This window comes from Punica granatum, chromosome 6 (genome assembly GCF_007655135.1).
Source record: "Punica granatum isolate Tunisia-2019 chromosome 6, ASM765513v2, whole genome shotgun sequence".
NCBI lineage: Eukaryota > Viridiplantae > Streptophyta > Magnoliopsida > Myrtales > Lythraceae > Punica > Punica granatum.
In genome coordinates this window covers 19,705,943-19,730,553 of record NC_045132.1, presented here as the reverse complement: position 1 = coordinate 19,730,553, position 24,611 = coordinate 19,705,943, and the positions used below count along the sequence as shown (strand labels likewise).

Here is a 24,611-nt window from a genome sequence, read left to right as displayed (position 1 = left end):
TTATTTGATATATTATTTTTAAGTTCAAGGAAATTAAAGAAGTGAGAAAATTAGAGAAGCGGAAATCTCTCTTTGCACTGAATCCGCGACAATGCCCTCTCTCTCTCATTCATAAATATATAGCTTATCGGTTGCTGTTCGATATATTATTTCTAGAAAAGAAAGAGAAAGGAAAATAGAGTGGCATGGGCTGTTGTAGTTCATTCAATGCCGAGCAGACATTTCTTGGATGGTCAAAAGAAGCTGAATCCAAAATCCTTGACCAGACAATCCAATGGGAGACAAAAGCAAAGGCAAGAAAAATCTGATCCAATAGAGTAAATAGGCAATTTCGTCCATGAGTTTTGCAAATTGCATCAATTTCGTCCCTAATTTTTCAGTTACATCAATTTGGGCATCGACTTTTGAACTGTTACATCAATTTAGTGCCTGCCATATCAATTTGGTCTTGCTGTTAAGTATGAATGCCGACGGTGTTAAATGGTGAAAATTGTTACATCAATTTGGTCCACGTGCTACATCACTCCATCGTCTCTTTCCTCTGCAAATCTTTTTCCAAGAAGAGGGAAAAGCTCGTGGGCACCTACGGCCATGTGGCACCACGACTGCTATCCCGGGCCCTGAAGCTGCTCTTCTTTTTCTTCCTAGAAGTCCACAGCTTGTCGAAGACAACGTCGACGAAGAAAAAGAAAACAAATAGCCCCACGATGTTCCGGTTGATGGGAGGGGAGGGGATAGGGTGAATAACTTCTAGTTGAGTCTTGAGTTTGTCGATGATGTGGTCTTCCTAAAAGTTTGTGAAACTCGAGCCCATTTGGAGGGACGATGCCTCCTGGGACAATCTCATTTCGTCAACACCACTCAACTCATAGTACAACTTATTTGCTACAAAGCTCTTGGTGCCTCTTTTGGGAGGGCCCGCAATCTGGGCAGCGTTGAAGGGTGGATTTTCGGGGGTTGGGGGGGGAGGGGGGGGGGGTAACTAAGCAAGCCCTGAAACTCCATCTCCGGAAGGAGAATGAGGGGGCATGGGTGGTTGGGATAAGGGAAGGGTTCCTCCTCTTTTTGGAGAAAAATGGGATGGAGTGGGGGCTGGAAAGCAGCCAGGGTCCACCACAGAGGTAGAGTGGAGAGAAGCTGAGCGAGAAATGGAAGCTCGCACAAGAAGAAGAAGAGGAAAAGGAAGGTGGAGGAGAAAAAATTCGTTTGAAGTGGGACTGTGGGACGAAAGAGAAGGAGAGATAGAGATAAAAAAAAATAGAGAGAGAGAGAGAGAGAGCAAAGGAAGAAGATGATAATTTGGGATTACATCAATTTGTCAAGGCATTACATCAGTCCGTTTGCCCCTTTGCCACAGGATGCAACCGGGGATCGATCTGATATCACCCCAAAACTCAAGGACTTGTGATGCACTAGTCAGGGACTAAATTGATGTAACAGTGCAAAATTCGAGAATCAAATTGATGTAACCGAAAAATTATAGACGAAATTGATGTAACGAGGAACAAAATTGACGTAACAGTGTAAAAGTTGAGGACCAAATTGATGTAAACGAAAAGTCAGGGACGAAATTGCTTATTTACTCAATCTAATACCATATTGATTTTGAAGAACATTGACAACTAATATGAACATGAAACACATGTATGAATGCATGGTTGTATATCAGTTACTTTTTACCATGGGAAACTGCCCCCGAGACCCCCTCTCCGAGTTCTTGTGTAAATTGAAGTGATCAGTCTTTAAGCTCATTGCGAGGGAAGATGGGACCTCAACGTATGCATTGCTTGCTTTGGAGCTCGTAGTTCATCGATTGGTCTAAACAACTGTAGTTGGACTAAACGTTCGCTGAGGAAGAGGACCTTTGTGGTGGTGGGTTGAACATGGTGAACAAGATAAGTCCATTATCTGCTGGCAGTTGAATCTGAGAAAGTAGAGCTGAAATGTTCAGGTTCAGCTCTGATCCATCATTCTTGTGACCCGTGAATATATAATACAACTCTCTAACAAGAAATGTTGGAATCATTGAAGAGATAGAGATATACCGAAGAATGAGGGTCCGAGCAAAGCGATTACTGCATTTAGACTCATTTCCGTGGATGCAAGAGCAACAGGTCTCATTGGAGGAATGTATTTAGACTCATGTCTTTCTTTTGGTCACTACATATTTGATAAAATAGAATTTCATTGGGAATTAGAATGTATGTCGAGACTATACAGTCCATAACTTGCTTAGCTCATGGACTGAAATATCTCTGCTGACTGCGTACTGATTTCAAGTGATTAATGGTACAGACAGCTCCCTCATTATCTACATTGATTTCACGGCAAACATAAAGTATACATCCAAAATTGAAATGTAAATTTGATCATTTTCACTGATATCTACATCTGTAATAATATCAATATTCATTAATGCTGGAAAGTTGAAATGCACCTGGCTGACAGTTATATAGGGGGTCGTGCACATTAGGCACTTGTAGTCGGCGTGCAAGGGCTGTCACTGCTAACCCATTTTTGAGTCACAGATAAAGGAGAAGTTGGAAACTTCGTCTTCTTCAGCAGCCTTGCCTCATCAGTCTCAGGAGAAGGCAAAAAGCTCTTACTTATATCCACAACTTTCGTTCGACTTGCAACTGCCTTAACTTAAGTTCCTCAACCACTGCAACCATTGCGGGCCCCATTTCCTTCTCCTGTTGCAAGCACGGAAAGGCTAATTGGGCCACCTTATTTATCATCTCCCTGATTCTAACATCCAAATCGGACCCCAGCCGCGGATCGATCCGCTCATGGTATGCACGCTTCTGAATCCTGTTAATCGCTAGGTTAGCCAAGTTAATCTCGTGTCTATATCTGCTAATGTCGACAGCAGGCATTGAGGACAGCAACTCCACTAGAACAACCCTGAAGCTGTATAAATCGCTCCTCTGTCAGCTGGTCGCACTGCTGGTACTCGGGGTCTACATACCATGGAGAGCCCTGAGGAGCTGTTGAAACGTTATTTGGGAACAACCTCGATAGTCCAAAATCACCAACCTTGACACAAAAGTTGTTATCAAGGAGGATGTTATTGGTCTTCACATCACGATGAATGATGTCGGATGCATGAAGGTAGGGTAGAGCAGTAGCAGTCTCTATGGCAATATTCATCTGAATGTGCCATGGGAGTGGGCCCGGCTTAGCCCGATTCCACGGAGGTGATCTGCAACTGTGCCATTTGGAACATACTCGTACAGGAGCAGGAGTTCACGGCTCTGCCGAGAAGTGCACCCATAAAGAGAGACCAGGTTCTTGTGCTGGAGGCAAGTAAGAATCCGAATTTCGGTCATGAACTGCTTGATCTGCCGATAGTTGTGCTCATACAATCGCTTGACTGCTACTTCTCACCCTTCCCGTAGCTTGCCTAGTTAAGAGTAAGAGATTGAGAAGTATGAAACTTTAGAGGACCACTGGGACGCAGTATTTATGAAGGCAAAAATGTGGAATTGAAACAGGGGAAGAAGGCGAGCAGTTGTGGAATTTCGCATTCAAGCTTCAATACCATATGAAGGCACCACAGTAATATATCTTACAATAATAAACTGTTCCAAAACCTCCATCGCCGAGATCTTGGGAATAGTCGAAGTTTTTGGTGGCTTCTTCAAGTTCCTTGTTTTGGAAGATGGGTACTTCAAAGTAGACATGGCTCCCTGCCAACTCTGACATCAGGGAATTCTCAGCAGATTGTTCTTCGAGAGGACTGTCGAGGATGCATGCATCCTTCTGTTGCGGATAATGTAGATCAACAGGAGAATTACGATAATAGCCAAGGCTCCAATCCCAGCACCTGAACACCACTGAACTGTTAGGATGCTTGCACAATGTTATTGCAGAGAAAGCAGGACAATTGCGCATAAATAGATAACGAAAAATTGCAGCTGCCCTATTCTTCTGTTGAGAAAATTTATGTTGTGTATGTTTCATTTGATTCACTACCCAAGCAAAATCATATTGTTTGATCTCTATATTGCAAGAGAGATTCAATATTACCTACTCCAATCTTCAAGCTTTTATCCTTTCCTGCAAAAGTCGCAAATATTTGTCAAGAGCTTGCAAAGTGATCTTTCGTATCAGTGTGAGTTATTCGCTATATGAGCATAGCAGCACAGTCAGTGTTGGAAAGCAAGACGCAGAAAGAATCACAAATGTGCAATTTAAAGAACGAATTGACCCTCAAAAATATCGCGCCGAACCCGTGCTTACCTCCCAGGTTTCAAATTTCACATTCTGAGTCCTTTAATGTTCATCAGAAACATCGAAGTACTGAAGAGTGCGAACAACATAGGAAAATCCCAAAGAGCTCTTACACATTTAAAATGAAACCATGCTCGAATAAAAATGTCATAGTTCAACACTGTCGATTATTCACTAATTGACATCTATATTCGGTAAAGAACTTATCATACTTGACAACTACATTTTCATTTATTAGAGTAGGTACGAGGAAGATTGATAGATCTATACTGAGCAAATCCACGCACAAAGAAAAATGATCAAGCCCGTCCTCGGACGACAAGCTTGCATTTCTCTAGACCATTAGAGATTGAAAATAAGAACTTGCAGGGAAAGTTTGAAAGAATTTCTAAGAGAAGCTTTGGAGGGCTAGTATGTCATGTTAGACTCAATCCAATGTCAAATTTTATACTACCCCGTTTGCTCTGTCCCATTCCTCGCTCTCGATTCTCCTATAAATAATCTCCCTAGTTCTCCCTCGAGTCATTGCCCTTCCGAGCTCGTTGTTACATCCCCCGTCCCTTTCTCACTCTTCCTTGCTCTCTTTCTTTTTTTTTTTTTTTTGGTTATGTATCAAATCTCTCTCTCTCTCTATAAGCCTCTGCCTCTCTTAGACTAAAATATAACAAATAGAATGGCAGTGGAACTGGGAAGCTTCAGGAAAGGAAATAAAGAAATGTCATGGGCTTATGGAGTCAAGGACATATAGGGCCGCTCATGGGCTGGGCTCATTGCCCATTCTAGATAAACAAATCCACACACAAACACACACACACATATGTACATTTGTATGCATATGAAAACACCGGGTTTCACTCACACACAGCTTTAATACCCAATAAACATACTTGAAAAGGAATGTTTGGGCAGTTATAATGTGCACAACTCACTTAATATTTATTACAGAGTATCTCCCTTCTACCGAGGTTCGAGTTCAGTGATCGTCACTTTGTTTGCGGACGGTGCCCGTTCATTACTATCGTCCTCAATAATGCTGGGACCGTAGATGCCAAATGCAGGAGGTTGAGGGTCCCGCAAGGTAACTGCGTAGTTTTTAAGCATATTATCTATCGTAGACATTGTAGGCCGATCAGCAGGGTTTTGCTGGACGCACAACAAGCTCATGTGGATGCATCTAATGACTTCATTTCTTGTGCAAGAGTCCCTCAAGATTGGATCCAACACTTCCATAGGTCTCCCATCAGTCCAGTGTTTCCATGCCTAATGGACCGAAATCTTTCCAAGTCAATTTACAGGAAAGAATGGACAATTGCATCATATTGGAAGAACAACTTCTAACTCTCAAATCAGTAATTAGACGAAGAGTATGACGAGGCAGATCGAAGGGCATGTCAATCGAATTTAATTACAATACTATATGAGATTTGATTAGGGCGGTTAAATGAAGGCAAGGTAACGAATTCAGTATATATTGAATAGAATTTCCACCTACGTAGCTTGGAAGACCCTCGTCATTGTCTGGATGACTAAAGGATCTGTTCTTCTTGCCTGATATAATCTCTAAAACCAACAGGCCAAAACTATATACGTCGGATTTCACTGAGAAGTGACCAGCCCTTACATACTCTGGAGGCATGTAACCCCTAAAATTATTTGAGAAAGAGTTAGTACTACTTGATTAATGGTGAGAAGAAGAGAGAAGCAAGAGAATTTCAAAACTACGTACAATGTCCCTGCAATTTTGCTTGCGGTTCCTTGGGCCTGATCAACCCCGACGATCCTCGCCATTCCAAAATCTGAAATCTTGGGGTTCATATTTGCATCCAAGTGAATGTTGCCACTCTTGAGGTCCCGGTGAATTATTCTGAGCCGGGAATATTCATGAAGATAAAGCATCCCTTGAGCTATTTCTGAAACTATAGAATATCTTCTCGGCCAGTCCAAGAGTCCACGTTTTTCTGAGTCTGCAATTGTTGAACAAAATTGTTGATCCGTAAATAGAAACTTAATTAATTACTAGGTATCATTATCCACCAAAAATAATTACAAGGTAAATTAGGCGCTGAGCAGACCGAATAAGAAGTAGTCCAGGCTCCTGTTTGGCATATATTCAAAGACGAGTATCTTCTCTTCTCCTTCCATGCAAAACCCAAGTAGCCGGACCAGGTTTCTGTGTTGGAGTTTTGCCACCACCTCGACCTCGTTCTTAAATTCTGCAGTACCTTGAGCTGACCTCCTAAACAATCTCTTCACTGCCACATCTTGTCCATCTTGAAACCGGCCCTAGATCAATTGTTTGTCAAACCAAATGATTTGAAGGCCATTAATACGAAAAATTTCACTATGGCTCCATTGTTTATTCGGAAACATCACGGCAAATTACACTTCTACTGTACCTTGTATACTACGCCAAACCCGCCATTACCTAATTTGTTGTCTGCAGAGAAATTGTTTGTGGCAGCTTGTATTGCAGCGAAATCGAATTGCGTGGCTTCAGCAGTTTTGATATCTTTATCATCAAACATCAGTAATATTATTAGCCTTCACAGGGACAAAACGACAGTTGATATGGTGGTTGATATATAAAACATGATTTCCTTATATGCTTTACCGTTCTTGTGTTGTTTGAATCCATGTCTCTTCCGTAGGAAACAGCGGAGGATGAGGAATAACACCACAGTCACACTAATGGCAGCAATGATGATGGCAACAATTACGCCTGTTGACAGCTTCCGTTTGCCTGCAAGAGAAGCCTATGTAACATGACAAGACTCGCGACCCGCAAAACTCCAAAGGAATTGGGTTTTATGAGAAAAATTTCGATGGAAACAACATGATTACCCCTACAATAATTTTGGAAACAAGGCTGTCTAATTGGTCTAAAAGCCTTTGGATCATTAATACTCTCCATTGATGGTGGGTCGAAAGAATGATTAAGGCCCAGTATGGTGGAGTTCAATGAATCCAAAAGCCATCTTATATAGTTCCCTAACATGAAGCAGGAAACACCTAGACCATTTGAGATCGAAAATGTTGGAGAAAATTGGGGAGTGTGAGAGGACAAAATGTCACACACTGGTTGAAAAGAAAAAAATGGGGAAGTTTATAAAAGATTTTAAGTTGCAGATTGGCTCAAATCTAAATTAGACCCATTTTATTTAAAAAATTTATCAAACTGGTATCAGAGCCCACTGTTATAATCCTATGCGTGTAAGGCCGCCTTCGTGTAGTGTAGAGCACGTATGGGTGGGTCTATACGACTTGTTGGCTCGAGTGTAAGCGTAGCGTGCGCCTCGAGCAGGCACCCGATGTGTCCAATTTCAGGACTTTGTAGTGAGGGTGGGTGTGTGTGTATACGAGTGGTCCCATCGAGTGGTTTAGGTCACGTGAAATATGTAAGACGACACGATACCACGTGAGGACAGGATGTTGGAGAAAATTGGGGAGTATGAGAGGATAAAATGTCCCACAACGGATGAAAAGAAAAAAAATTGGGAAGTTTATGAAAGATAAAAGCCCAATAACCCATCAACTTTTAGGGAAAGTTTGTAAGAATTTCTAAGAGAAGCTTTGGAGGGCTTGCATGAAGAAGCTAAAGAAACTCACAACTCTTATTTGTTAGCATGGAAATCTTTGCCATAATGAATGTGAATTGGAAGCCCACCTGCAGTGCATGATTCAGGCTCATCGCCATCAGAGCAAAAACACTGAAATCGATCCTCTTCGGACACATATCGCCCGCACCAACCACCACTTTTTTGGCACTTCGTACAATTCTTGGGGATCACTTTTGGCCACATCAGCATAATATTACCCTCTAAAAACCTCTTGTAATTAATGGTTTTTTTTTTTATGATCAAAGTCCTTGCTCTTTAACCCAGTGATAGTAGTAGAGAACTGAGACTCACAGAAATCACTCTGGGTCCAGAAGGGGTACTTTACAGACACATTACCGCAAGGGGAGGGTTCGTTGCAAGCTTCATAGTATGGGTTCTTTGATGCAACTGTCTCTTCAAAGAAGGCACAGCACATCAGCAAAATGACCAAAGCAGGAAGAAAGGGAACTCTGTGATCAAACAACAAGAAGGTTCCGATCCTCATTTGAGGGACGCTGTTGGGTTGTGAAAGGATCAAAGATTGAAATGATCCGAACGTAGTAAGAGTAAATGAATGTCTTGGTTAAGAGAAAAGCCGGGGACTGTTATATGTAATTGCTTTCCATATCGCTCTCAGGGTGATTAAGACATATGAGTCTTCTTCTTGTGAAGTAGTCCTTCAAACACACGTCAGTTGACTTGGAAATTTGGACATGGAAGAGGAAGGCCACGCACTGACTCAACAATCACGCATACCTCACATAATCTAAACCTTATGCTACGCAAAAGTTCTCTGCCTTATGCGTAGATCTTTATAAACACAAAGTTGGAAATTACTATTCCTCAGTGCTGCGGTTTACATCAAAGACTATCAGGAGGAATTTTCCGAGTCATTCTGTGCCCGAAACATGCGCAGTTTACAAGTGATTGCCGAGAGATATAAGAATCCATGTTCATTGCTCTCAGTCTCTTCCCGATGCTCGTCACCATCGCCTAACGAGGGCCTAATACGGCAGAAAACGTGACAAATTGGTAGCTCGAGAAAAATAGGTTTTGACCACCCTATCTCGAGGGAAACGGCCTCCGATGCACAACTCACGGCCTTTGGCTGTTGTTTAGACGTGGTTTAGGCCGAATTCCATCATTTAGGGCCTCAAACGGGCAATTTTATATTATTTGGCCGTTTTTGCAAATTTTAGGGAAAAGTTTATTTCTTTTGTTGTAATTTCGTTTAATCATATTTAAGCGATGCAAGCGCTAGGGTTAAACAGTTATTTTTGGATCATCTAATAAAGTTTGGAGGTACCGTGCTCTTTTGCCCATTCTCGGATTCGATTTGAGTTGGATGCCGATTTCCTAGGAATTCGAAAAATCAATAGAGAATTAAAGGTCGTAGTTCCGATATTATGTAGAATCAACGGATCTGTGACAGGTTGTTCGCGTGTACGCTATGTCAGGGCCATTTGAAGTTCAACCTTTCTTTGGGTGAAAGAAGTTCAAAAAGGGAAAACTCAAAAACTTGAAACCCGAAATATTTGACTACACCCGAATTGGAAAAAACTGAAATTGTTAACGGATTTGGTTAGGTTTCTTCTTTATATTTGCATCTTGGTTTCTAGAAAATACCTGAAATGGACCGAGCTGACCTGAATTTATAAATATATATACATATTAGTGATAATATTTAGATTATATTATTACAATTTTCACCTAATATATAATAGGCTCCACCCTCGTCGATCCCCAATTAAGGTCCTAAAAAGAATCCGAAATTTAATTTCTTTCTACCAAATTACACCAATCTCAAAGATATATTTTTTTTAAATATATATACTTTTAATCTATCCAAATATATTCTTAGTACTATTAATTTATAAAAACATTTTTTAGTACTTATCTCTTTTTTTTCCCCCTGAATGTATCTTTATTATATTCTGGTGGGAAAACTTGGTATGAGATGTATGTTGATAATAGAGACAATTTTTCTTTTTTAATTTTTGAAGAATGTATGATCTCGGGTTAGCCCGATAATCCGACCCTGAAACCCAACCCTATAGCGGCCGCGTTTTCTGCATATCCTATTCAATCTGGGGCGGATTTGAAACTTAGGAAAGCCCCCCAATCTGAAAAAAAATCAGAACCTGCAATATTTGACAAAACCCGACCCCGCCCATCCATTAATTCCACCCGGGTTCATTTGGTTGCCGCATTTACTCCACCTGACCCTACTTTATTATTCCTTCAATTTAACAATATAATCATTATTTATATTTTTTTTCTTTCATTTAATAATAGATTCTTAGAAATACCTTTTCGTAACTATTAATTATATTTCTCTCTTTTTCCTAATTAATTTTTTAATAATATTTTTCCCATATATTATATACATATAATATATATTTTTGTCCTCATTATATTGGAATAGAGCGGAGTAAAATTCCAATTCTGGAACTAAACGAACCAAACCTCATTGCCTTTCGAAGAAAACAAAAATGAAGAACCGGACCGGGCAAGTGCAGTAAACCGTGACTGGATGCTCTGAGAGAATCTGACTTGTGGCATGCAAAAACGACACCTGGAATATTCAATTCCCAGCAAACTGGTGGGTTGGATTCATTATCTTCTTCTCTAATTCTTTCCCTCTCTCTCTCTCCCTCTCTATCCAATCCATTCCCATCCCATGCACTCTGACATTCACTCAACTCTCATCCACTCTCCTCTTCTTCTTCCTTCTTCTTCTTCTTCTTCTTCTTGTTCCACTAAGGTTCAGTGAACTGATCTCCTGGAGAATGCCAATACTAACTGCAACCTTAGGCGGAGGATCATCTTCCCCTGTCCTCAGCTTCCTCGAGTCCTCCTCCCCTTCTTCTCGTAGTCATCTTTCAATCTTCTGTCCGACATCCCCAAGTGGTTTCCCCAAGATCACCCAGACACTCCCTGTCATCAGCAGACCCTTTTGTCTTTACAGTACAAAGGTTTCTGTTTCTGTCTCCGGAAGTCCACAGGCAGAGACTGAGAGCAATGAGCAGGGACAGGGCGCTTCCAATGGGCCGGTTCAGGACTTCTTGCCCTCTTCCTCTTCCAATGAGACTCTCAGACAGGCTCGGGTGCGTCAATGTTATATATTGTTACTATCGCCAGAAAGATTTCAATGACTCCGTCTGTCTCTGTTCTGTTCTGTTGTTATAGCACTGTGATAGGAGATTGCAGTTGTCTGGTCTGCATTTTGTCGTGGGGAGGATAACACCGTCCAACTTGCTTCTAACTTTGCTAATGATGACAACACATGGCTGGAACGTTTTTCTTTGGATCATTAATGTTCGAGGTGTCGGCAGCTATTGTCTAATGTGAAATGTTCATTTTGTTGGCCCTCTTAATTGTTAAATAAATAGTCTAATGCGTAGTTTCTGCAAAGAAGTAGAGGTCTGCTGATTGGAAGGCGGCGAAGGCATATTACGAGAGGGGCGCCATCTATGAGGGTAGAATCGAAGGGTACAACGGTGGAGGCCTCCTGGTTCGGTTTTATTCTCTTATGGGGTTTCTACCCTTCCCGCAGCTAGGCCCTTCACATTCCTGTAAAGGTACTCGATTTATTCGTCCTCCTTATTTTGCTATTACAGCTGTATGAGTATCTTTATTATTCTCCCTGCTTCTCTTGTTTGAATACCTGAAATGACTCATTTCCATTGGAGGATACGATGGGATTGGTCCTATTCTCTTTTGTCTTTGAGATGTCATCATGTTTATGAAACTTATGATGTCTAGATAATTGGTCATGTCAAATTTTTTCTTTCGGTAGTACAAGGAGGCTTAAGCCTGGAACAGAGTACAGCAGAAACGGAAAAGAACTTAAGCAGTACAAAGCTGGGGTATGGAGGCCCCTACACAATCAACAAACAAGAGCGCCAAAATGCTAGAAAGAGGTCTATCAAGAAACTAAGATCCCAATGGAAAGTTTAAAAACCATCGAGCCAGCCAACCAGTGCAGGAATTATCCTCCCAGTAGCAATGTCGAATCTCAACCATTCACTCCCTATCCAACGTGCAACGAATATCCCCAGCAAGTCTAGCCAATTGGTCAAGTCATCTTAACGGGCTAGCAAGTTGGCAGTGGACTAGGCAGGATTAGTAAGTTCACTGGGTCTTAAGAGATGTCAACTAATCCTCCCTATTCTAGGACATTGAAAGGATATGGGATTGGGATATATAGACTGACGACTCTTCGTTTGGATGGAGGGGTTGGTTGGAAGGAAATGGAGGTAGAGGAAACAAAGGGAGAATCTAGCCTTATCTAGGGCGGTTCTAATTGGCTATTGGGATTCTAACTATCTAAATAAGTTGCTTATGAAAGGATAGGGGATTTCAATTGGCCATTGGGGTCTATAATCGGTAACATGGGGTATGATCAAAATTCATCCTGTCCCCTCTATGTTCCAGGGACAGACCTAGGTAGCAGGAAGATTGTCACAAGGATAAAGTTGGTGTTACAATTTAAAGTTTACCTTGGGTTTACTTGCAATTTTATGGCGCTAAAGATTCTTCGACTATCTCCTTTTTGAAGAATATCATTTCTACAATCAAATATAAGAAGAATATGGCTTATTTTGGGATAGGATCATATTACGCAGTAGATTGATGTTCTGGTAAATCTGCAAAACGCACTTCTTTAGAAGAGTATAAGTAATGAAGGATCTCTACAAGTCAAGCTGAGTGAATTTTGATTACTACCTCAGCTGTTGGCATTGCTTAATGTAATCATTTTCACCTCATAGGTTAGTCCCCTAGGAAACCAAGTGACAAAAACTTTACTATATTTCAAGGTCCTGAAGGTCTACTGTAGGACAGAAAATGCTGGTTCGATTTAGTTGGAGCTTTACTTCCCTTGGTAATTTAATCTTATTTCTATATAGTTTCATTTACTTTTCATGCTTCTTTCCGTGGCTGTAAGAAGAAAAGAAACCATCGCAAAATGAGGTTCTTGCTGAAAAGCTTCTATATATAGCAGTGGATTCAATTTCTGACCCAAGGAAATATTTTACATCAAATTGTAGAACCAAACAAAACTATTCGAGAGGTTGCAGAAGATCTCGTTGGTGCAGTGATTCCTCTAAAGGTAACATTCTATGTAGCAAAACTTTCTTTGAGTTTCCTTTTACTTAACAATAGTTGTTAGTTCCTTTATAGTTTCAATTCAGTAGCTTTGGTAATGAAAAATGAAAGCCTCCATCAAATAGATGTAGTAACTTTACTCTGCTTTTCGCGCAGACCAGAATGAATCAGAGGTTGGCAATAGGGCTTTCTATGACCTTTGTGAACATCCATGTGTTGAATATAGACACATTGGGATACAGCTACCGTTTTCAATATTCATTTTCTTTACAGTTAACATGCTGATTTGTATCTCCTCGTACAATCATGTCTCTCTGATTCACTCGGAGAGTGCTTTCTTACATGACCAAACCACCTGAAACGATTTTTGGTTTGTTTTCTATAAGTACAACGCCCACTATGCCTTAAATAGGTTGGTTCCTTAATCAAATTATCTCCCATAGCCACTCTTCGTCGGAGCATTCTCGTTTCAGCAACTCTCTCCTGATGTTGAGAGAGGGAGCACATTGAATTACCTTTGTCCTCCATGTTCATTTGGATTCAAATGAGAGTTAAATTTATTTTGGCAATGAAAGGGAAATGATGTGTCAATTGCAAGACTAATTATTTCCCCTTTCACAGATTGGCATGCCTTCAAAGGTCATCTAATTTTAGAATTTGGTTGTAGTCTTTGCTAAAATCTTCTCTAGTCATTATTGTATATGGGCAGGCAAGTTCACTTCATGATAAAGGCATCATCTTACATGGCTAGGCGTAGCATATATTAAAGTCTCCCCAAGTTACTCCTCTTTTTATAGTCTTTGCTAGACTTGATGCTCTGTTTTATGTAGTTCCCACTTCTCGACGAATGATAAAAGCCTCTCTCTCTCTCTGTCTCTCTGACCCTCCTCGTATTCTATGAAGCAAGACACCTCATTTTACTCTTACTTGTCCATTATGAAAATATGAAAGCATGATGGTTATAGAGTTTTTTGTTGACGTATAGGTAATCCAAGCAGATGAAGAGAGCAGAAAATTGATATTTTCTGAGAAAGAAGCCATTTGGTCAAAGTTTTCTAATCATTTAAAAGTAGGTGACATCTTTGAAGCAAAGGTCGGTTACGTTGAGGATTATGGTGCATTTGTTCACTTACGCTTTCCTGATGGTATGTAGTATGATCAAATTATTAGCTTATGCCTGTTTCTGCTTTAGATTTCCTCTTGCAGGACATCCAGCTTTCTTTCATGCATAAACATATGTTGCAGGATTCTATCATCTCACTGGAATGGTTCACGTGTCTGAGGTTTCATGGGATTTGGTTCAAGATGTTAGGGATATTCTAAGTGCAGGTGACGATGTGAAGGTTAAAATTATTAACATCGACAGGTGGGTATGTTTTGCTACCGTTGTGGAATCAAGTAACTACATTTACTTGGACATAGCAGAACTTTTCCTGCCACTTCTAAGTTGCTATTTGCTTGTATCTCGAAAAGTTGCAGTTGTACTAAACAGCTTTAAGAATGAACTTGCCATCCCTACCTATTAGTCGACTTTTATTGCTTTTGAAGTTTTACCAAGAACTGTAGTATAATGTTGTGTCAAGACTTTTCTTCCCTGAAGTCAAATTTGCCTTGATAAAGGAAACTGCTTCTAATTCTGGACATATTCTGGATAGACGAGTCAATGTTTCTCATTTTGCACTTCTTCCTATGCTCGTGTATGATTTTATTCCATAATCATTTTTTTTGGTGCTTTTCGTTTTTATACTGAGAGAGATAAGCTCCTGACATGATTTTGCGGTTTTTCCCTTTATAATTAGTAACGCCGCTAGGCTAATGGTCTTATTCCATATATATTTGAATGCTTTATCATATGGTGAAATGATGATGTCTTGTTGTTTTCTTCTGCTCAGTTATTTATTTCTATCTCCTCTTTCTGTCCATATTTCTCTCCCAGCCTCATGCACACGCACAAGCACACTATTCAGCCAAAAAAACTCACAAGCAAATTACACACGACACACATTAGAAAGCAATTGATGTGCAAAGCTTCATCGATGTTGATTTTTATTTAACATAATTGCAGAGAAAAATCAAGGATTACCCTGTCGATCAAGCAGCTGGAGGATGATCCCCTTCTAGAAACTCTGGACAAAGTGATACCTCAGGTGAATACTTCAGCGTATTTTCTGCGCTCTGTGATGATGTCCTAGTGTCCTCCATCTTTCAAGAATCATTATAATGCGGTCCTCTCACATTTTCATCTTTCCTAGAATCATCTTGTAACAGATGTCTTATCTTAATAGGATGGCTCCTTGAATCCTGGTTCCTTGGGCATAAATGAAGAAAGCAATATTGAACCCCTCCCAGGGCTTGAAACAATTTTTCAGGAATTGTTACGAGAGGAAGGGTACAATATCTTCGTTTTTCTTTTGCATATCGTTCATTCTTTGTGAAAGTAGGGTTGCCAAGAGTCTCAGCCAGCACGTTTTAAAATGAAGTTGGACAGTAGTTTGACCAACAATGTGTTGTTTATTCCACTTTGCTTGGCACTCTTTGTGATTGCAATTATGTGGAAGGATCTATTGCTAATAATTTAGATATCACTGCTGTGCTCTCATGTCGAATGCTTGTATCTGGTTTGGGCCTGCAAATGGGATGAACCTCATACTTTTGCTATTACGTTCCTTGCTGAATGATCCTTTTGCCTCAGAAAGAATTATGAGAAATATATTTTGGGTGCGCCAGATTCTTTGGGGAATGATATATCTTTTCCCTTTGATGTGCTTATCTTGCATTTGATTTACATAATTTTCTTCTCTAGTCTCTGAATTTAGGTTAATCCCTTTTGCCTTCCTACAGCATAGATGATGTTCGGATCAATCGACAGGGTTTTGAGAAACGGGTAGTTTCGCAGGACCTGCAACTCTGGCTCTCAAATGTCAGTTCCTCACATTTGACCTTGTTTTTACTTAATGCTGTTGTTGTTTATTCTTCTAACTTTTATGTTTCACTAATCGAATTGTCATCTTACATGAATTACCACAGGCACCACCTGCTGACAAAACGTTCGTTCTTCTCGCTCGTGCTGGGAGACAGGTGAGTTTTTGAACCCTCTCTGTCTGTGTGTGTGTGTGTGTCTGATCCAATCCTTACCGTCTTGTTTTTCTTTATCACAGGTGCAAGAAATACAGCTAACTACATCACTCGATCAGGAAGGAATCAAGAAAGCACTACAACGAGTATTAGAGCGCGTCCCATGATTCAGTTCATACAAGGTTTCCCTTGCTACAGTTTTGAGCACACTTGATCAAGGATAAAACCATATACATATATATACGTCTTCTTTTCTTTTTTCCCATCAGATTCTGTACAGAATGACTGTAAATGTGGTACCAAGCAATTGGAATTGTTGTTGATACTTGATTAAAGCTGTACTGTCTTCTGGTGGTGTAGAAGAATTGGAATGGGACCTCAATTATATACAATCAGCAGTCCTGTCTTTTTGAAGCAACAGGCAATGGTATGGGGTTCAAAGTTGCATAAACTTCATGATCAATTGAGCGGCTCAGGTGGAGGGAGATGAAAGGATAGAGTTCCCAATCAGCTTCCTCTGCTGCCGGGAGGTCGTTGTTGGCCTCGCACCAGCAGAGGAAGCTGACAACTGAGCAGAGGCGGCGAGGGTTGAACAGAGGAGGCTGAGCACAGGAAGGCGAGGAGGCAAAGGGTCGACAGACACGAACAAAGAAAATATTTTTCTATCCTACAAATAATATGTCTATGACCACAATTCAAGGAGAATTACAAATTATCCGTACCTATAATAAAAAATGTTAAGGTGGCTGGTGTTTTTTCGCACTTTAAACAACCGATGAGACACTTTTGTATCTTTTTTTTTTTTTTTTTGGGTCGTTTTTCCTCTTTCGCCCTGCAGCCGTTCACAACACAACCGCCAACAAATTTCCCGCCAATGCACAAACGCCCACACCTTCTGCCATTTTAGCCCCGCATCAACGATACGAGTCATACGACCCTCCACTTACACTCGCCCTCTACATCCATTCTCCCTTCTGCAACTCCACATCCCTCCGCACCCTCCCGCTTTGCCGATCTAATGTGTAAGATTGCACTGAGGTGCGTTTCTACGATTTCTCCTCTTTCGTGCCTAGCCTCCCGCAGTGCATGCGAAACTTCCAGTTTTATCACGTCATGCCTCTGCCATCTCAAGACACCCCTGCCCTTCCCCCTATTCTTCCCTGTAATGCCTGATGCCTCAAACAATTTGTTTGGTTTATTCTGACAAGACTCGCACCTCTGCAGTTCTAGTCTGTTCAATCTTCATTTAATCCGGCTAGGCAACCGGTCGAATTTCTATACGGTAATCTCCACCTACTTCCCTTTTTAAACTTGTTCATTGTTCAATTGCTACCAAATCTTCTTTTTCCTGTATAGTTAATAAACAATTGGTTACTGCTATATATGGCCTCTCATGTGCCTGAACTAAACGCTTCTACCAAATCCGAAGAGCAAAGCACTGGTTTATTAAGCTTTTCCGCCACATCTGGACTGCTTCTTGTAATCTTCAATCTCTGTCAGCGTTATAAAGTCCAACTCCTCATAATGCCACAAAAGGATTCAGAGCAAATTTAGTGTCTATACTGCACCACCATGAAAATCAAGAAAATATAGGATCCATTCGAATATATGCAGGATATGCCCTTGTGAGTCACTGCATTGTTCCGATGTCGTAAATTCTTGCGCTTTGGATAATGAGGGGTTATATAAGGTTATGCTGTCAATTTATTATCTTTATTATTGTTGAAAGTCGCCCACTTTAGCAAGTACTTTCTTCTTAGCGTTGTATGCATGGTGTGTGTGGACAGACAATTGTGCCACTCACATCTGTTGTGTGTTGTCTTTGGAGCGAATTCCTGGTTCGAAGCCCGTGAGATGAATTAAATCACCTTGTTCTCTTGAATTTCGAGGTCCAATTTTATTTTTATCTTGTGAAGAGAGAGAGGGATTTAAATGGATGGAGTCCCTTGATTGACTTTAGAAACTATATATAGCCTAGTTTGGTATGAATCCTTTTACTAAAATGTGATGATGCCCTCGTTAGAAGTTTGTGCACAAGAATCATCACATCCCTCTTACATTTTTTCATTTCCCCTATGTAGTTTGATCCAATCTATCTTTTGGTTTGACAAACCAGACTCCTTAATACAAATAAGACTCAGTGTCCCTCTTATCGTCTTCCTTTGATGTTTATTGTCTGTATAGAGTGAGGGCAGTTCGTTCGCAGATTTGCCATCGCAATTGTAGTAAATCATAATTGAATGGAAAGGCAAATTGTAATTTGAATTGGTTCTACAGAGCTTCTTTCAGATCAAATTACCTACATAGTAAATGTCGCATATTTCATGATGCTGAAGTGTTCCTGAGCAATCAATAGTTGTAACTTATTTGGTCTAAGGTAAATTTTTTTCAGAATTGACTGTAGGTTAGAATGTTCATATAAAAATCCAAAAGCCATTTTCAATCTCTGCACTATATATTAACATTGTTTTACTTCGGTGGACACGTAAATGGAATAAGCTCCCTTGGTGCCTTTTCCTTGGAATGGTGATCTATTTGATCTTCCATTGTAAATGCCTGATTTCGATTTCTTTGGCTTAATACCTTTATTAGGACTTTGAAGATAAAATTAGCTACATAGCGAAGATCTGCTGCAAAGTTGAATTATATGAAATATGTTGAATAGTTCCTCCAGCTTCCTGCAGACATCCTTGCCTTCTTAACTATTAATGTCTCAGCAAAGTGCCAAATTTTCGACTTAAATAATGAGCAGATTGCAAGTTCTGTCACAGAGTACTGAGAAATTCAGGTTTCAGACAAGATTTATTCTCTCACGCAGCTTTGAAATCTTTCACTTCATTTTAAAGGGTATTAGTTCAGAATGAAAACTTTTGCAGTGGAAACAAATATTGGGTCGGACCACTCGGCAGACATGATTGGGAGTGAGTATTGGGGATCATTAAACATTCGATTCATGAAGTTGAGTATGAACATGGCATTGGAATTCACCTTTTCATGGGTTGTGTCTGCAATCCTTCGCTTTGTTTCTTTGTTATTTCATTTTGGACGTATTTCAATATTTTTTAGTTATTCGTTTTGCATCTTGGACAAGCACAAATCCAGACCACTGAATACTTGAAATATGATGAGCTGTTGGTCTGGGGAAGGCCTTCTCCACATATCACCCAGTTTCCATCAGAAGAGCCACTACCCTAGCTAATACACTCGTGTTGATAGTATTTTTTTTTTCCCTTATTACATGGCAGGTGTATTATGGAGCAGATAAAATAACAGGAATGTTGGATTTCTGTGATCAACGTTGATTGTGTAACCAGTGGTGATTTGGAGCAGATGCATCACCTTCACTTCCTCAATTATTTTCACTTTGGGAGCACAATTTTATGGCATCAGGTTCCAGAAAGCCACACCTTCAAGTTTGGCAGAGTATGCAAAATTCTCTACGCAATTTTTTTTCGAAGTGATAGGCAATTCTCCTTCTTTTTCTATCGCCTTTCCACCAGTTTATAACTTTTCCGATATTAGTTGTTTCAGTTACAATATATGGGATTTATTTTCTCATTAAGTGAACGTAAGTATCTTATTATTTCATCAGTCGAATTTTTTGTCTAAACTATTATCTAATTTGTCCTATCCATCAGCAAATATAAAAGCTTTAGCTATTGAGGTCTTTTTGCTCGCCAAGATCGAGTAAGATTTATCAACTGCCTTTGAAATAATCCATAAACCACATGTAACGTGATACAAGGCGAAAAATACTATGAAATTAACAAGTTTGCAAAACTTACATACTTGAATTTCTTTTAAAGAAATTATTTTTTTGGTTAAAAAGAAAAAAGAAATTATTCTATGAAAAGGTAATGTACCTTAACCTAGAGTATACATAATGATAATAGAAAATAGAACCAACTTCTTAATGCTTCCACGTCCAATATGGACTGGCCTTTTTGTGATTGTTAATGTCATCCATGTATATCTTTAACTAGTGATTCTTCGGGGGCGTTTGATTTCAGAGTTAAAGTAACTTTGATTTTGATTTTGATTTTGATTGTGGAAAAAGACAAATGAGATGGTATTATAAATTTGACTTGGGAAACGTGTATTTTTGTTGTTTAATTGGTACAGTTAAAATCAAAATCACGATTCTAAAATCAGTTTCAAATTTCAAACGGGTATTTGCATGAACTCTTGGCCATCCTTTCCAAAAATACCGTTTTTGGCAACAACGAGTAATATCTATTTGTAATTGTAGTGTTCGTAAGAAACGAGACACTGTACAAGGACAAATGCAAAAGCTTGGTATAATTGCCCTTCATTACCGGACACAAAAAGAGTTTTGAATAGGATTACGGTGCATCTGTCGATGATTTGATACCTTAAGAAATATTTTCTTATTGTTTTAAAAGGACAAATACGTTTCTTTGTACGTAGTTCCATGAAGCATATATTATTCAAATTATCTAATTATGGATATAAGGAGATGATGTCTATGGATGAAATGAAGATGCCTTCTTCAAGCATGATTGGTTTTGGGATATAATGAGAAGTTGATAACGGCAACAAAAGCAATTGCACATGCAACGCACGTGCTTTATTACTGTTAATTTTAAAAACGAAAGTTCATCATTTAAAAAAAAATATGTTTGCAAGTTATTTTAGATTATTTACCATAAAAATATGGAATTTAGTCATTTTTTTCATAATTTCTTTATTTTTTATTCTTTTTCATAATTAGTTCTTCAAATGTTCTTAATCCACATTGAATATACATATAAGTGTTTTGATATTCTTAGAAAAAAAAAAAAGGTGGTTGATACAAAATAAAATGAATGCAAATAATTCTTTTTCTTCTATAACATTCGTATAATGAGAAATTCCTCAAAGCAAAATCATTGTAGGTATCAGGTAATTGCAACTGCATGTAAAATTCCCGTGGCATTTGTTTCAAAATCGACCAAATCAGATATGTTTGAAGAATCTGAAGAAAGTTTCTATGAAGATATTGAAGAACTATAGCAGTTGATCAATGGGAAAATATGCTACAAGTTCTCCAAGGGTATTGTCCATTGTTTTTGGTTCCATGACAACTTGATACAGGTCCTTAGCAGAAGTTGTCTTGCTCCTGTAGAATCACAGTATATATCTGAATTTGATGGAAAAGTCATACTGCATGGTTCATTCAATCCCCTTTTATATGATGGTAACTTGAATCTGTCGAAAGTTGCTAAGAGGTATGATGTGATGCTTTTTGTATGTTAGATACATGGTCTGTCAAGAATTGATGGGTCATGTTAGTTCTCTTTTCGTATGATAGATGATCTCGACATGAATGATACTCTTTCATGTTAATAAATCTCATGGTACATTTTAGTTTTCTCTTTGGTATATGCTTATTTGTTTGCTGCCACTCTTTGCCATGGACAGTAACGGATCATACTTTCTCTTTTTTTTTATACATGCTTTTTTTTAATTATTATATAATGAGTAGGAGATTTAGATACATTAACTGAATGCATTAAAAACTTTTAATTATTATCTTAGTTTTTTAATTTTCGTTTTCCATATTTTTTTAAATTTTCTTTGAAACATTTATTATACACCCAATCTCATTTATTATGCACCCAAGTAAATTTTAGTTATATATAGATAGATAATAACATATGTGGATGGATGGATGGGTGGTGGGGTGGGAGTTCTTTTATTCTACTAGAGATAACAGATTATCTATTGTCTATTACCTATTATATATTCTTCACTGTTTCTTTTACTGCACGTAATTAAAGATGTTTTCTTCTTCATACTTGTATTTTCAGTTCCTCATTTTCTGATGATGACTATTATTGTTTCCTAATTTTTCGTTTTTATTTTATTTTGGCCCCCAGTAAAGCTAGATAACTTAATTCCCCTTGGCCAATTACTTTACATTCTCCAACTAATTAAAGCTAGCTAGCAAATTTGTACCTGGATTACAAGTTCTTCCCCATTTCTTCAAGTTTATTGTAATTTTATTTCGGTTATAAGAGAGCTCGTTGAGTCTAAGTTTATTGGAATATAATTTCATTTGTTTGTTACTTCCGATACTTTATTTAATCATCATATTACTAATAACTTATTGTTTTATTGGCTTTAACATATTCTCTCTTAAATTTAGAAAAATGTCCAAGCGATACTGGAGATCAACAATAGTATCATTTTGTGATACACAACATATTAGCATGTGGAACTTTTACTTCATTGAATGATTCCAGGCAATACTGGAGGAGACATAAAACGATCTCAAAGGATAAGGAAGGCTTAGGAAACTTTCAGGCTTACAGTTAGATGTCTAGATATAAGGGCCTTGATCTTGATATAATAAATTAGGGCAAAACTAGGATTCTATTTTTTTTTCAATTTAATGTCTTTTTTGATAAATAATACATTGATGGGAAAGCAAATTTGCTTCTTAAATTATTATTTTCCAATCTTCACTGAGCATCATAATTTATGCTTTACTAGCACAAGGGCACGCGTGTTGAAGGTGCATGACTTGTCTTTGTTGTATATTTGAGTCACCACATTTATTAAAACGAAACAAATATATCTTATTACAAAGCTATGTTTTCTTTTTTTAGTTGAGATTAGAAAGCTATGTTACAATTGGTCCTACAAGACTAACATATATGTTCTCAATACATTAAAACGACAACTGCAACATAAGAATTTGGAGTCTATAATGCTTTCTTGTTATTTTGTGGACCGTCTTCAAAGACATCATGCAATAGAATCATTCTCACATTAGGGTTTGCATCCCTTGCCCTATCTATTCTTGTGTTGAAGATAAATGACGCGCCGATTATTTTGACAATATGCTTGTGTACCTTTCACTAAATGAGATGAATTGCTATGATAACATACAGCTTTGAACCCTCTACATTAAAGATGCTTTCATTCGAAATCTTTAATCCACAATCCAAAGAATTGTTCAAATTAATCATTGTATTCCCTAAGAAAGAATCTGTTGCACCTAATAGAGCCTTTTATTGGAAATTTAGTAAATAGCGGCTTAAATATTTACGATGAAAACAAAGAGTTCTCCTTATTGCAACCCTCCTCCATTTGGTGGGTTCTGGGTTCCAAATGTTCTTAAACATTGTCCTGATCATCACCGGTTGCTTACTCAAGGGGGCTGCTCTTGGAAAGCTTACCGAGGTTACTGTCTCCTTTATAATGCTTCTTCATTTATGAACTATTATGGTAAATTAGATTATTATGGCCACTTTAGCTATTTGCTAAACGTAAATTAGATATTTGTTTGGCCTGATTGCTTCTTTCCTTATCTTGATATCATAATCTTTGCTACACAAGTTGTTAGGGCCTCCTTGATGTTAATACTGTTTTGCTTGCTACAGACTTGGTAATTTTATGCCTTAGCAATAGTTATGACATGCTTCACTTTGCTTATTACTATTATATTGTTGCAGAATGAGATGAAGAATTTCTATCGAGCTAATTTGACTAGCTTGCATATATTGAACAAATTAAAACATATGCTATGTATTGGACTAATTAGGTATTAGGAAAATTGATGGGTTAATTGATTTGAATTCTATGTTCCTTTTACCTCCAGTTTGCCACAGTCGAGTTACTGTGTGAGGGAGAAGGAAAGGAAAAGAAAAGGGATGATTTCATTTTTTTTGTTTGTTCTTTTCTTCATTATATCTTAGAATGGTTGCAAGGCTTTTTCCTCATTGCCATTTCAAAGAATTTTACTGGTGAAATCAGTTCCTTCGATGGCTTGGAGATATTTGTTGTCCCTTTTCTTGATTTGTAATTTTATGGAGCATTAATCTCAGGTTGACCAATCTTTCTTATTGATTCAAGCACTTAAGATGTCTTGATTCCAAAAAAGAATCGACATGGGTGACTAGCTGATTATTATCTACTTTGTACAGTGACTATATATTCTAGTTTCAAGTTAGAAACGAATAGTTGTTCAAAAATTATGCCTAGTCTTCCATGAAAGTTTGTAACTACTTTGGCGTGAAGAGGTTCTTATATGTTTTGCCGAAAATTTACGTGCAAATACTCAACATCATTTGTCAGGTTGTATAAAACAGACAACCCTCACAAGCCGAACCTAGTTTCTTTCTTTGTCAGCGTTCATATACGTTCGGTCATTCCATGTCAAAAGAAATATTTGAGCTGTAATATGAAAATCAACATTCCTTGTTTAGAGTAAAATATACTCCCATAGTTTCCAAACAAATAGCCTGCATATTTCAAATGAAAAATTTGCGCATTACGGTGATAGAGTTTATTTACATTATTCTCACGTACTTGTTATATGCTTTGATTGGCTTAGGTGAATGTACATTATTTCATGTGGAATACGCTCTTGTAGTAGTCCTAAAGCTATGGTGAATGTCTCACTTTTTGTTAGGGAAATAAGCTTCATTCACCAATTTTGATTATCCTACTTTGTTTAGTGTTCAGTACTCTACCTGAACTGACGATAAATGCAATGATCATGTGATAGACCTTGGTGTATGCCCAGCCAGTTTCCTGTTTCGTGTACTGCTATTTTGGAGGCCATGGACATTGATATAGTTAAGTTATTTT

The 24,611-nt window shown here is 38.5% G+C and overlaps 2 protein-coding genes and 1 pseudogene across 8 annotated transcripts; 1 reads left to right on the top strand and 2 right to left on the bottom strand.

The window, feature by feature from the left end:
- Nucleotides 1-2,469: 2,469 nt before the first annotated feature.
- LOC116212235 lies at nt 2,470-3,927 on the bottom strand (annotated as a pseudogene).
- A 1,263-nt stretch (nt 3,928-5,190) lies between these two features.
- Nucleotides 5,191-8,334, bottom strand: LOC116212234 (cysteine-rich receptor-like protein kinase 10). Its single transcript, XM_031546801.1, has 7 exons — nt 8,142-8,334; nt 6,834-6,973; nt 6,630-6,743; nt 6,306-6,516; nt 5,960-6,197; nt 5,726-5,876; nt 5,191-5,493 (listed from the first exon to the last, which is right to left on the bottom strand). The coding sequence occupies exons 1-7, from the start codon at nt 8,332-8,334 to the stop codon at nt 5,191-5,193; spliced, it is 1,350 nt and encodes a 449-aa protein (XP_031402661.1).
- A 2,124-nt stretch (nt 8,335-10,458) lies between these two features.
- Nucleotides 10,459-16,775, top strand: LOC116212375 (30S ribosomal protein S1). 7 transcript variants are annotated; one of them, XM_031546951.1, is made up of 11 exons: nt 10,459-10,936; nt 11,251-11,410; nt 12,881-12,942; nt 13,924-14,083; nt 14,184-14,304; nt 15,004-15,085; nt 15,224-15,327; nt 15,780-15,858; nt 15,966-16,016; nt 16,097-16,195; nt 16,374-16,775. In XM_031546951.1, the coding sequence occupies exons 1-10, from the start codon at nt 10,619-10,621 to the stop codon at nt 16,178-16,180; spliced, it is 1,221 nt and encodes a 406-aa protein (XP_031402811.1). In that variant the 5' UTR covers nt 10,459-10,618; the 3' UTR covers nt 16,181-16,195; nt 16,374-16,775. The 7 variants fall into 7 exon arrangements, with proteins under 7 accessions (XP_031402811.1, XP_031402810.1, XP_031402813.1 ...); XM_031546952.1 differs by adding an exon at nt 11,019-11,154 and having other exon boundaries at nt 10,799-10,936; nt 16,097-16,775; XM_031546950.1 differs by having other exon boundaries at nt 10,461-10,936; nt 16,097-16,775.
- Nucleotides 16,776-24,611: the final 7,836 nt, after the last annotated feature.

Bases quoted from the DNA above. Each gene is read 5' to 3' on its own strand.
- LOC116212234 (XM_031546801.1), bottom strand. From the start codon at position 8,334: ATGAGGATCGGAACCTTCTTGTTGTTTGATCACAGAGTTCCCTTTCTT. The intron at 6,744-6,833 runs AAGGAAATCATG...TTTGATGATAAA, and splicing joins ACAAGAACGGTAAAGCATAT to GATATCAAAACTGCTGAAGC. The intron at 6,198-6,305 runs GTCTGCTCAGCG...CAACAATTGCAG, and splicing joins CCTGGACTACTTCTTATTCG to ACTCAGAAAAACGTGGACTC.
- LOC116212375 (XM_031546951.1), top strand. From the start codon at position 10,619: ATGCCAATACTAACTGCAACCTTAGGCGGAGGATCATCTTCCCCTGTC. The intron at 10,937-11,250 runs GTGCGTCAATGT...GCAAAGAAGTAG, and splicing joins AGACTCTCAGACAGGCTCGG to AGGTCTGCTGATTGGAAGGC. The intron at 15,328-15,779 runs GTACAATATCTT...GCCTTCCTACAG, and splicing joins GAATTGTTACGAGAGGAAGG to CATAGATGATGTTCGGATCA.